Source organism: Genypterus blacodes, unplaced genomic scaffold, assembly GCF_046128005.1.
Source record: "Genypterus blacodes isolate CSIRO-AG114 ecotype Tasmania unplaced genomic scaffold, CSIRO-AGI_Gbla_v1 ptg000136l_1, whole genome shotgun sequence".
NCBI classification, from domain to species: Eukaryota; Metazoa; Chordata; class Actinopteri; order Ophidiiformes; family Ophidiidae; genus Genypterus; species Genypterus blacodes.
The window spans coordinates 255,061-269,184 of NW_027466938.1; the positions used below are offsets into that span (position 1 = coordinate 255,061).

Consider the following 14,124-nt stretch of genomic DNA (forward strand, 5'->3'; position numbering starts at 1 on the left):
AGTGCCATGGTGAAGGACAAACACCAGGAGCACCTAGAGGAAACCCACACAGATAAAAGGAGAGCATGTGAACGCCACACAGAGAGGAAAGGGGACTGGAGTCAGAAGAAGACAGGACCTTCTTGGTCTGAGTCAGGGGCGTCAAACTCAAACACACACTGGGCCAAAATAACAAACTGGGACTAAGTCCCAGGCCAGACTTCATATTTCTTGATAAATGGACTACAGTTGTGCATGTTTTCACTTCTCTCCAGATATATGATGATCAACTTTTACATATGGAAACATACTTAAGTTTAGCTTAAACATTAAGTCTGGAACAAGCACAGCTTAATATTATAAACAGGCTCTTATTTTATCTTAATGCCCTTTATTGCTTTGCACTTTAGTCTTTGCTGCTGTAACATGTGGATTCCCCCGCTGTGGGACGAATAAATGATTATCTTATCTTATCTCTTATCTTAAGACAGTGAGCTGAGGTGCAGTGCTGATTGTATTCAATGTCTTACAGATCCTGCAGATTGTTAAGTAAACTTTCAAAACTACACACTTGAGTGGCCTCATTTCAAAAGTGAGCAACAGTTAGAGAGAACGATCATTTCACACACAAACAATCCAGAAACTTTGCATCGTGTGTAAGTCTGTAAAAAGGAAGAACCTTCCTCCAAACCTGCAGGAGGAAGAGAAGCAGCAACAACAGCTACAGGAGGAGGAGGAGGAGCAACAACAGCTACAGGAGGAGGAGGAGGAGGAGGAGGAGCAACACGAGAGGAGGAAGCAGAAGCTGCAACGTCATATACCTGAAACGAAAGTCAGTCAGTCAGAGTCCAGCAGAGCCTCGACTGAAGCAGAAGAGAAGCCAGAGGATCAGAAGTTTGTCCAAGTTTGTCTCTGCAGCGTCTCTGCAGCGTCTCAGCCAAACTCAGGTGAGTGCAGACAGAATCTTGTCAGTTTCAGCAGCAGCATGAGGTCCAGGCTGAGCTGCTCTCACACGTCTCACTTCACTGCTTCAGTCTTAAAGGCTTGGCTCTGGTTCACACACGTTGGTGTTTGTAAACACACGGCAGTTTTTACCGTCAGAGCAAGAAAAGAGCGTCAGGAAGTGTGTGTTTATCTGTGTTAGTGAGTCTCAGCACTGAGCCGCACCCACGGCAACAGGAAGTGAAGTGAGTGCGCACTGTAGTCATGGTGACCTCATTAGAAGGGAAACTTTAAAGTCAAACAGTCTGAATAGAACTAAAGGGACAAAAGCTTCATGTCCTGATCAATACACAATCAAACCTCATGAAGCTGAGCCTGAAGCTGAGCCTGAAGTCTTTTCATGACGTTTCCTTGAGCGCCCCCTCAGGACAAACCCCAGTCTGCTCATAATATCCATCAAGAACAAAGTCGTCTCTCCTGTTTCACTCTGACATGAAACTCAGGAGCTTTAAGACTTCCAGACTCTTCATCCTGCTCAACAATCAGTGTTTGTGTCTCCAGAGATGTTTTCACTCATGTTCTCGTCTGTTCTCAGTTTGTAGACATGTCTGCTGCCAGCTGTCTGCTGTCTGAAGATCAGTTCCTGTGCTCCATCTGTCTGGAGGTCTTCACTGATCCAGTCTCCACACCATGTGGACACAACTTCTGCAAAAGCTGCATCACTCAACACTGGGACAGTAACGTCCAGTGTGTGTGTCCTCTGTGTAAAGACACTTTCTACACACTCCCTGAGCTGAAGGTCAACACGTTCATATCTCAGATGGCCGCTGAGTTCAGACAGTCGACTCAAAAGGAAGCCAGCAGAAGATCAGAGGAACCAGCTGCCAAACCAGGAGAAGTTCAGTGTGACTTCTGCACTGGAACCAAACTAAAGGCCATCAAGTCCTGCCTGAAGTGTGAGGCCTCCTACTGTGAGACTCATCTGAAGCCTCATCTGACAGCAGCACGCCTGAGATCACACCAGCTGATCCATCCTGTGGACAACCTGGAGGACAGGATGTGTAAGAAGCACAAGAAACCTCTGGAGCTCTTCTGCAGGACCGACCAGAACTGTGTGTGCTCACTCTGTCCTGCTTTAGACCACAAGAACCATGAGTTTGTTCCTCTGGAAGAAGAATATGAAGGAAAGAAGTCTGAGCTGGAGAAGATGGTGGCTGAACTTCAGCAGAAGATCCAGCTGACACTACTGAAGATCCAGGAGATGAAACCGTCAGCAAAGCTCAGCAGGGAAGCTGCAGACAGAGAGAGAGCAGATGGAGATCAGGTCTTCACCGCTCTGAAGCAGCTTGTGGAGAAAATCCACGCCGACTTCAGGAAGACCATGGAGGAGAAGCAGAGGAGCACAGAGAAACAGACTGAAGACCTCATCAAGGAGCTGCAGCAGGAACTCTCTGGGCAGAGAGAGAGAACTGCTGATGTGGAGAAGCTCCTACTCTCTGAAGATCACCTCCACCTCCTCCAGAGCTTCTCATCCATCAGCTCTGCTCCTCTCACCAAGAACTGGACACAGGTCAGAGTCCATCAAAGGTCACATGAGGGGAGTGTGGTGAAAGCTGTGGCTCAGCTGGAGGAGACCTTCAGTAAGGAGGTGAAGAAGCTGCTGAAGGTGGAGCTGAGGAGGATCCAGCAGTTTGCAGTGGACGTGACCCTGGATCCTGATACAGCTAATCCTCACCTCATCCTGTCTGATGATGAGAAACAAGTTTACTGTGGTGATGTGATGAAGAATCTCCCAGACAACCCACAGAGATTTGATACAGGTGGTTGTGTTGTAGCAAAGCAGAGTTTCTCCTCTGGAAGATTTTACTTTGAGGTTCAGGTCAAAGGAAAGACAGAGTGGACTTTAGGAGTGACCAGAGAGACGAGCAAGAGGAGGGGAGCCATCAGAGTGAGCCCTCAGGAAGGTTACTGGACTGTAGGGTTGTGGAATGTAGATGAGTACAAAGCTTATGTTGTCCCTCCTGTCCCTCTGAGTCTGAATTCAAAGCCAGAGAAGGTGGGCGTGTTTGTGGACTATGAGGAGGGTCTGGTCTCCTTCTATGACGTGGATGCTGCAGCTCTGATCTTCTCCTTCACTGGCTGCTCCTTCACTCATAAGCTCCTCCCATTCTTCCGTCCTGGGTTTCATAATAGTGGTAGAAACTCCGCCCCTCTGATCGTCTCAGCTGTCAGTCACTCTCCCTAACCTGCAGGAGTTTACATGAAACGTTTCTGTGGTTTAAGGGAACTAAAGTACAAAGGATCAGCTGATCTTCCCTCTTTACTTTGTCTTTTCTTCACATTCTGATGACATCATATTTGTTTCTGGTTGCTTCTTCCTGCTGTAACACAACAATTGACTCACACTGATCTAAGAACTGTGATTACTGTTCATCAATCAATCAATCAGAAGCTTTGAGTAAAGTCTTTGCATGTAAGTGTGATCAATCAAAAGGTTTGATTGATCTCTGTAAATATCACAAATGTTGGGTTGTGGTTTATGAATGGACTGAATTCTGTCTTTGATCTTTGGAACAAAAACAATAATAAAGTTGGGATGAGGTCATGTCAGCTGTTTTCATGTTTGGTATCAAATCTGAAAACATGTTTGACTTTCAGGTTTGAGTGCAGAGCTCTGTTCATGTAAGACTGTATCTGCTGGAATCGTCCTCCATCTCCATCTTTGATCTCCATCTCTGTCACATATCTGATTTACTCATGTTCTCCTTCTCTCCATGTACCGATGCTTTGTGGTCAAAGTGTGATAGGAATAAGAAGTCTGGTGTGAGAAGCAGCAGCCTAGAAACCTAGCTGGGGAGTTGAGACCAAGCCTAGAGATCTGAGCGTTCTTCATGTCTGACTGTTGTGTTATGTTTCCACCTTATTGCTCTTCTCTTAACCCCCAGGTTGCTCTGTAAAGTCTCAGTTTATTATTTATGTCAAACTGTTAGATATTGTTATGATTGGCAGGCGATCAAGTTATTTGAAGGTTGGACCCAGTTATGTGGAACAGACACCAGTACATGGAATCAGGTGGTTAACAAACACAAACCAGGACCATACTTTGACTTGAGGGTGTCACTACACTGGAGTTCAATCAGCTCCATTTGGAGGTTGGTTGATGCACGTTCCACGTCAAATGCAAACGGATTTCTAATCACTCCACACCTACATTTCTGGACTTCAAAGTCGGCAAATCGCCGGGTAAACTCGGCGCTGAGTACGTAGAGTTTATCAGCAAACTGTGCACTTGGCAACACGGAGGTAGAGATCTGCTCTTTAATGGTTTGGCGGCACGGAAAATGGCCCAAATTTCCTTGCAGCGTCCTTCTCTCCCACAGGCACAACTTAGTTTGAAGAGTCCTCACCTCAGCATACATGTGTGTGTGATGACACGGCCCCGCCCCTGAAGCTGCAGGTTGCGCACATCCAGATGGCTCGTGATGTCACACAGAACGCAGTCGCAGAGCATTCTGGGATGTGTAGTATTAGCGGTGCATGCGCTTTATACCAGCGGGCTAGATCTAATAGACATTTGACATTATCTCGCCTGAGTTTGACGCCCCTGGTCTGAGTCAACGGTGCAAACGTGTGTGTGACACTGTGGAGCTCCTGTGACCTCATTCAGACCTTGTCACTAACATTGTCAGTAAAAAGGTGTTTGAAACATAAGGAGAGAGAGAGAGAGAGAGAGAGAGAGAGAGAGAGAGAGAGAAAAGGAGAGAGAGTGCGCACCAGGTTATGGACCTTATCCAGGAAGTCTCAGGTCCACCACCTGGACCATCGTCATCATGCACAGGACCGACCTCTTAGAGACCTGTTAGTGTGTGTGTGCTCTGCTTGGGAACCGGAGGTTCGCCGGTTCGAGCCCCTGCCGAGGTGCCCCTGAGCAAGGCACCGAACCCTCAATTGCTCCCCCCTCTGCGAAGGGTGGTAATGTAATGTAAGTCGCTTTGGATAAAAGCGTCTGCCAAATGCTCGTAATGTAATGTAATGGTCATGTCTTGTTTCATACTCTAACACACACCCATACTGTCTTGTAATTGCAATGTGTGTGTGAATAATTGCCTGGTCGGTGATACAGCAGGCAATTTCAATCAGCCACTCAAGTGTGTGTGTGTGTGTGTGCGTGTGCGTGTGTGTGTGTTTGCACAAGAGGAGCGGAAACATGGAGGGTGTGTGTGGGTGTGTGTGTGTGAGTGCTGAATGTTAACACAGAAGGAGTTTTTTTTTATAAAGCATGAAAAATAAAAATACCAGCGGCCAAATCTGAGAATATTACAAACAAAGGTTTGTGACAACAGTGCTGCATTTCCAATACACAACAAATCGCCGTGACATAATGCTGACAAACACAAAGTCCATGGGTTTGAAGGTGCAGAACGCTTCACTGAGCTTAACATCGCACAATGCATCCACAATAACAAACATCTGGACCAAATTAGATTCTATTTCATCCAAAAGTTTATCATATTGTCAGAAAAGTGGAAATGTTTATTGCTGAAGTTTAATTTTTGGTGCATTTTCAAATAAAGAAGTCAAACACTGAACACTTGCCACCAAAAAAGACTTTAACGTTCACTTCCTTGTAAGTGCTTTAGACATTATGTACAGCAAGCGTCCTTGAGACAGACTGCAGTATAGAATCTGTGCTTTTCTGACAGACAAACACAATACTAGACTGTATCATATTAAGTTTATTCATTGAACAGAAGTCACACAGTAACGCAGCATTCCAGTGCCTGAGCTTCTCTCTCTGCATTTGGCTGCAGGATTCCGTGGCCGTCTCATCCGATGCATGCATGTGATGATGATGCGTTCAGTGGCAATGCAGCTCTGATCAAACCTGCTGGAGTCTCTTACCCATCCCTGACACTGCTGCTGATGTCATTTCCCTCTGATCCGTGTCCTGGAGCAGCCTGGGGTTTAGGAAAGGGGGTGGATCAGGTGGAAGGAAGGAAGGGGGGTCGTAACTCTGCATGGTGGTAAAAGCTCTCCCACAGCCACTGCACAATAGAAGTTTACATTTTCCTGAACAATGAAGAACCCGATCTGAGCATTAGGCTGCAGGAGACGGTTGTAAAGCCCAGCCGGAAGATTTATCAGGCACCAGGACCTTCAGCTATGTCCCCAGCAGAGAGAGAGGGTCACAGGCCTCAGCTCAGATGGCTCCACACTCTGAGACGAGATGCTCCTGGAACGTCAACATGCTTATTAGATTACAGCCCAGAAATTAAATTCTGCCTCATTCTCATGGATCTCATGCTGCTCTGCTCCTGCATCCACGTCCACCTGCTCAGAAATACATCAGGCATCTATCTCAGTCTTTTTTTCAGAGTGAAAATGACTGAGATAGATGTAAATAGAAACAGTTTACGCTTTATTCTATGTAGAATCTGCAGAACAAGATGATTTCTCTGCACCATTCTGTGTTGTAGCACACAAATATCACTAAACTTGATTAGGCAACACCGCTAATGAACATTAGCATGTTGGCTGCCAACAGACCAACAGACTGACCAATCAGGGGAGAATGTGTGTGTGGGGCTGCTCACTGGTCTCTGGGCCTGATCCAGGAGAACTAGGAAAACTAGGATCCAAGAAGACCAGACACGCACGCACAGGCAGGCACGCATCAGATCCCTCAGGGAACTATTCAGTGCAAATATACGTTATATACTGTAGGTCAGGGTTTCCCAAAGTGTGGCCCCGCGGCCCCCTAGTGGGCCATGAAGGTACTGAAAGTGGACAGTGAAAGCCACAAGAGGTTTTGATAATCAGAACTACTAAAACAAAGACATGGGATTTCAATTTAAATAATTTATAGGGAAATACTTCATCTTAGTCTTTGTATTGATCGGATGGCAGCAGAAGAATTTCAGATTTTAAATTGGGCTGCGACATTCTTGAGTTTGGGAATAGCTGCTGCTGTGGTCACATGACGAGTTTGCCTACAACTAAGTGTCCCTGAGCCCAATGGGCCGGCCCACACACACACACACACACACACACACACACACACACGGTCCTAAAGTGATGTCAGGGGCATAAAGTCTATACATTTATACAGGACGGGTTGCTAAAGTGTTGCAACATGGCTATAGAATCTGAAAGGACCATATCTTTCCCCTTGTGGACGCCTGACTCCACATCTCCACATTATCATGCACTCTACATGCTTTAGGTTCTACATCTCTCTGCTGCGATGTGGGAGGATTTCTTTGAGTAAAGGAAGAAATGAATTTTACAGGAAAGGTAATAGGATATGTGTATATGTGTGTGTGTGTGTGTGTGTGTGTGTGTGTGTGTGTGTGTATGGACCTTAAGCCTGCTTATTCTCCTGCTCCTGTCCCTGTATCAGTGGAACTCATATTTCACCTGTCAGGCTCTGTCATCGGCTCGGCTGTCACACGAGTCCTGGGAGCCCCATTGTCAGCTCGCTGCATTTGGCAGATTCATGCGCGTGTGTGTGTGTGTGTGTGTGTGCGTGTGTGTGTGTGTGTGTATGTGTGTGTTCAGGTTGAACTAGTATACCAGGGCAATTTTGTGTTTGTGTGTTTCCTCTGGAGTTTGTTCCTGGTCTTCCTAGAGAGCTTTGTGTTGTTGTTAGTTTCCTGATGTTGTGAGTCTGTAAAGCCTCTGAGACTTGATTCTATGTGATGTCGGGCTGTAGACATGAAGACGACGTGACAAGATGACTCGGCGTTTTATCACAAACATATATGAATGAGGTCATAATATATTATTTAGATTGACTACACAAATCCCTAAAGTCTGGTTTGGTAAATGTTTAGAGTTCTAAATGTTCTAAATGTTGATCTGGAGGCTTTTCCATTACAGCAGTGATAGAATTTAGGAATGAATTATAGATTTCCCTGGTCATTAAAACGGTTCAGTTAAAGAAACTGAATCAGTGGCACTCTGTGGTTTATGGATCATAATTTAACAATGCCAAGTTCAATAATCTGCTTTACAATAAAGGACGGCCATCTTTTCTTTCATAGGTCCATCAGAAGGCATTGATCTTCTTCAGCTGCAGTTCAGCCGCAGCAGTCTGCAGGAGTTTTTACTGCTGTGTGTGTGAATGCACACACACACACACACACACGCTGAGAAGACGGTCACATTCACACCACGCTATAAGAAACCATTGATTATGTGTAAGGCTGACTGATATCACTGTCTGGCATCAGAACATGGGAAATAGAAAATACATATTAACACTAATAACCTGGATATCTGGCCTCATCTGTCAGATTTGTATGATGAATATGTGTCTGAGTGTTTAAACACAAAGGGCACACGGCCTCTGTAACTCTACAACCACCCTCATGACATCATACATATCATTCAGGGTTGTTGATTGCTTTAATTTGGTGTTCTGTCATGTTATAGTTTTTCATCTCACTTTAGCCACAGGCAGCAGTAATGAGTGATGTTGGAGGGGGGGGGGAGTGTGTCCCTTTAGGTCTGAACCACATGTTGGTTACCACCGCTAATGATCACAATCTGCTCCTCGGCTTATTGCAAATAACCTTAAGACGTGTAATGCAATAGGATTCATGCGGCTTTAAAGTACAGCAACAGCAGACACACACGTACACGTTCTGCTTGGATGTGACTGAATCAGGCCCACACCTCTGGGTCGGCCCTCTAATGGCCTGGGCAGCGACATGTAACAGTTAAAATATAACCCTAGCCCACCGGTGACGTCACTGATATCGGTTCTGACAGATGGAAACGTTTTGCCTTTAATTTTCCCTTTGCGATGCTTGACTTTGAGCAAACAAACAAAGCAAATCCCCGCCAGCTCTCTCTCACCACAAACAGACCTAATGGAAATAACACAGCTTCAAACATCTAAGTGTAAGATAAATAAACATTTGATGCCGTGAGTGTGTAAGTGTGTGAGTGTGTGTGAGCTCCTTCTGCATCTTGTCCTCACTCCTCGTTATTTCTGAAAACTGAGCCATTGAAACATTACGATCATTTGGCAGACGCTTTTATCCAAAGCGACTTACATTACATTACCACCCTTCGCAGAGGGGGGAGCAATTGAGGGTTCGGAGCCTTGCTCAGGGGCACCTCGGCAGGGGCTCGAACCGGCTACCCTCTGGTTCCCAAGCGGAAGCACTACCCACTGAGCCACTGCCTCCAAACAACAATAGACTGGTTCAGTTCCTCACACAGACACACACAAAAAACAACAACAACTCCTTGACTTAAAAATAAACCATGATGAATAGAATTGACTCTGCTTTTGTTCCTGCATCCCAGCCACCGCCGGCTTCATGCCCCTCATTTGGAACGGTTGCTACGGGCTACAAGGCAAAGACGGACTAATGGTGTCATACGCTGCTTTGTGCGCTCGCTCCCACTAAAAGAGAGCCAAAAGTGAGCCGGGGCGTCTTATAACAAACTTCTTCAGTTTGCTAAAGCTTAATTGCTTTCGCCTCGCTGTGTTTTTTTTTTAGAATAACACATTCTTATTCAAGTGCACTTGTTGGAACTCTTGAGTACAAACCCTTTGTCTGTGGATAAATGATTCCTGCTCCTTTCCTGCGGGAGCCGGGAGTGGAATTGTTTTCCGGAACCCAGAGGCGGGGATCTCACCCATAAATCCACAACCTTTAGGAATGGCCTATATTCTGCTGCTCATGCTTCAGAGCAGTGTGAGTGCTCTTTGCTCTCATATCTCAGTCTGATTGTTTCCTTTCTGCATTTGCGTGTTGCCTTTGTTGCTCTGCGGAGCCACAAACCTTGTTAAAGCGCCTCGTAAATACATTTGAATATGCACGTAACATAATGGAGCCATAAAGGAGCGGGAATCAGATTTTAGAAACCTTGTAAAAGAGGGAAGAATTAATATTCTGTGCTTAGATTCAACCACTCCTCCATCGTGCATATCATGAATACATTACTCTACTCTGTAATGAGATGCAAAGAAATCTACAAATGAACCAAAATAGAGCATCTGGCTTTGACACATTTTCTCCTCTCGGAGCCATGGGAGGCGTTCAGCAGCCAAGACGCAACTGTGATCAAAGAGTGACTCTCCGGAGGAAGCGGGACATCCTGGTGGAGAGGGAGACGCTGGAAGGTCACGGGTTTGAGTCCCGCTGAAGCCAACGTGTCCATCAACATCTCCTGAAAGCCTATTGGCTGAGGCACGACGGGAGGAGAAGCGGCGGATAAATCCCCCAAAATGTAAACGTGCCGCACCGCCGCCCCGGAGGAGACGACACGTTTACGGTCACAAACATAGCTGGTCATGAAAGTCCAACCATCTGGACAATCAGCGCCGTGCTCAAGGGCAAATTAAAGACATTTGCCCCCCCGCACACACACACACACACACACACACACACACACACACACACACCACCACATGTACTTCTGTGCTGACCTGATATGCTGGCCCAGTTACAATAAACAGCAGCGGAGATATTTTGCAAATTCCACAACCAAGCATGTTTGCACATAAATGTGGCCCTGCGGCAGTGTGTGTGTGTGTGTGTGTGTGTGTGTGTGTGTGTGTGTGTGCTACCTTTGAACCTCTACCCACATGCTTAGGCAGACACCAGAGGACGTGTTGGCTCATCTCTTGGATCTTAACATATATTCCTAGCTATTACAGCCTGGCAGCTCCTCCACCTGCGTGCCTCACAGCAAACAGCAGCGATCTGATCGGGTCCTGTGAGGGAAGCGGCGCCTCGGGGCTCCATCATTACCAGGCTCCTCCCTCCTCCATACGTTACAGCCAAACGCTTACTTTACCCACTGAGGGCTGCAGTCGCATTAACTTAACTTAACCAGAACAAAACACTGAGTTAGGACCTCTGAGTGAAGCTTCACTAAACACTGAGCTGAGTGATGACTTTGGATTCTTCTTCTTCTTATTATGACATCATCGCAGAACATTTATCATCACACACTTTTATCACAACAATACATTTTGTTTGTTCTCAATTATTTTTCTCAACTTGATGATTCAAATTTGAATATTTGTGGACCAACCTGAAGCCAATTGTAATTTTTGGATATTTTCACAATAAAAGCATCTTAATGTCCCTGTGTAACTTTTGACTGAGGAATTGGCACACAATGTTTATGAAGAAGAACTCATCCTGATCCTTATCCTCTTCCTCTTCATCCACCTCCTCTTCTTTCACCTCACTTCATTATTGTCATCCTCCTCGTGATCATGATCATCTTAATTGGCCTCCTCTTCATCCTCCTTTTCTTCCTCTGGATCATCTGGATCATTACTGTCATACTCCTCCACCTCCTCCATCATCTTCATCAGCATCCTCGTTATTCTCCTCCTTCTCGTCATCATCACCCTACTCCTCTTCATCCTCTTCATCCACCTCGTATTCAATATTATCCCATCCTCATCCTCCTGTTTCATCACGGTTGTCCTCCTCCTCCCCATCATTACATCTTACTCATCCTCTTCATCATCATAATCCTTGTCATACTCATACTCATCACCATCATCATCTTCATCTTCATCATCATCACCATACTTCACTCACACTACTAATTGCTTTTCGTTTCGTCGCGGTCGCAGTGTGAGCGTGTCGGCAGGTGTGTGTGTGTGTGTGTATGTGTGTGTGCGCGTGTGTGCGCGTGTGTCTATTTGTGTGTGTGCCGATCTGAGCTGCGTGTTTCTCGCTCTGCCTCGAGTGAAGTGACGCCGCTGATTAGCGCCACTCGGCCAATAGGAGCGTGGCGGGGCGGAGAGCAGGCGGGTTGTAGTACCGTGTAGTACTGTTGCCAACAGAGCCGCGTCTCCTGCTCGGTCCACCCGCACTCGGCAGCATCATCCGGTTCATGGATTACACAGTTTCCCTTCAAGTGCAACACCAGCTGGCAGTGTTCCCGACACACTTTTACCAGGACTGCAGCGTGGAGTTACAGGTAAACCGCTACATCCTGCGCCGCTACTCGCTACTCGCTACGTCCCGTGTTTATCCTCTGCAAAAACTATACGCGATCCGAGCGGCGTGAGCGTGAGCGTGGAGGAGGAGGAGGAGGAGGAAGAGTGAGTGTGTGACTTTAGAGAGGAGATGCCTGAGCTACCTTTGCTGCTCAGGGGGGCACAGATGCGGGGGTCGTGTTGCATGCTGATGTTTGCCTCACACAGACTCATTCATGTTGCGTGCCGACGGGAGAGAGAGAGGGAGAGAGAGAGAGAGAGAGAGAGAGAGGCATAGAGAGAGAGAGAGAGAGCGCCCGGTAGAGCCCGGTTGAGCCCGGTAGCCCGGTTGAGGTCAGTCACATCCCCGTGCCGCCGTGATAAACAGGTCCCGGCTCCTGTGGAGCACCGGGGAGTGTTTGACGGTGTTCACCGGAGATCCCCCCGCAGTAAAACGTTACCGTGCAATTTAATCAAGTGTGAAAGACCTGAGTGTGTACAGTAATAACATCAGAGGTCCCTCTTTCATTATCACACACACTTACACACTCCATTAGCATTAAGAGTCCATGTGGGGATCTGAGGGACTTTGTCGGGGAACTCTCGCTTTTGAATTTACAACGTAAACACCACCGAGCTGCCATGTGATGTGTGCGTGATGTGTGTGTTTGTGTCCAGTAAAGTCCATGTCAGCATCACAACAACACACACACACACACACAGCGTCTTTATGTGCACGTCGATCCGCATGGACAGCTGCTCGATTCTCTCAAGGTGACATTTAAGTTGTGATTGGATAGAGAGATGCAGCGTAACACACACACACACACACACACACACACACACACACACACACACACACACACACACAGCTTCACACTCTAACACGCTGACGTGAGCCTGCAGGACAGGATGGAGGGAAGCTACGATGATAAAGGGGGGTTCAGGTGGATTTGCTGATCGGTGTGTGGAAGAGGGAAATGACAAAGTGATAGACTGTACAGGAAAGTAGAGAAGCTGGATCTGTTCTTTCTGTCTTTCTTTCTTTCTTTCTTTCTTTCTTTCTTTCTTTCTTTCTTTCTTTCTTTCTTTCTCTCTTTCTTTCTTTCTTTATATAGCATAGTTTAAATCTTTTTAATGTCCCCTGAAGTCTCCCAGGTTGCAGTGAATTATAAGTTCTAATATTAATGCATCACATTTGTGCGTTGTGTGCGTTGTTTGTGTTTTGAAGTTGCACAGACGTGAGATCGGCTGCTTGTCGTCGTTCACTCTCTGCACGTTCTAATATTTGCAGTTATTCATCGTCTCCTCTGGATGCTAAATGATCAAGACCACGTTCACAGCATGAACTGAGAAAGGATGACATCACGCAATCCAAGAATGAATCAAACTGTTACACTGAGCGATTCTTCTATTATCTGATGTCAGTTTCTTGAAATGCGTAATTACACGGAGGATTAACTGAACGCCTGTTTGCTTCTGCAGCGTATTGCAGTTTGTCTCCATCTCAGTCTGTTTGTCTGAGAGGCTGCACAGCCCCGTCTCATCCTGGAGACCACCAGGTGGCTCCATCTCTGCCTTTTACGCTGAGATTCCCATCCTGATCCCTGCTCCATATCCCACAGAAACGTGGCAGATGTTGGCTTACTTATGCAGCGTCATGTATTTTTCATGTCCTCTCCCATGATCACAATTAGTTTGTGACAGCGATCCCTGGATAAGAAAGGAGAGCAAAGTTCTGCAGAGCTGCGTGTGAGGAAACAGCAGCAGCTTATAAATAGCCTGAGATAATAAAGCTGCTATATCGACTCTATCCTTTTAATATTTCAAGCAGCATCTGCTCAGGCCCTCTAGTTATCTCTGCTATTTTGGAAAAGCTTCAAGTGAGAGAAAGGTTTACGTCCCCCTGCGTAGCATGAGGAATATGTGACGCTATGAATCCAATCATTTTAAAAACTCAAATCCATCAATAACTTCTTTTCTGTGGTTGAATTGCTGCGTTTCTTTGTTTCTTTGTGTTTTCTTGCCTCAGTTATTTTTCTTTTTCTTCTACCGTATTTCTTTCATAGAAGGTCATCAGCGATGCGTCAGAGGACTTAAAAAACAGCAAAATAACACAAGAGAAACAAGAATCTGAGCTGGAAGCAGATTCCCTCAGACTGTGGAGTCAAACACAGCACAGCAGGAGAGAGGAGCTTTAACAGAGGAGATTATATATGAGCCCCGTGCTAAATATACACAAA

At 46.1% G+C, this 14,124-nt stretch overlaps 1 protein-coding gene across 1 annotated transcript in view; it reads left to right on the plus strand.

The window, feature by feature from the left end:
• Positions 1-396: 396 nt before the first annotated feature.
• Positions 397-14,124, plus strand: part of LOC143011552 (E3 ubiquitin-protein ligase TRIM39-like) — a 124,432-nt gene continuing 110,704 nt past the window's right edge. Inside the window, exons 1-2 of the mRNA XM_076164455.1 lie at positions 397-926; positions 1,517-5,091. Of these exons, the coding sequence (XP_076020570.1) occupies positions 1,526-3,166 (1,641 nt within the window). The 5' untranslated portion in view covers positions 397-926; positions 1,517-1,525 and the 3' untranslated portion in view covers positions 3,167-5,091. The remainder of the gene's footprint in view (positions 927-1,516; positions 5,092-14,124) is intronic.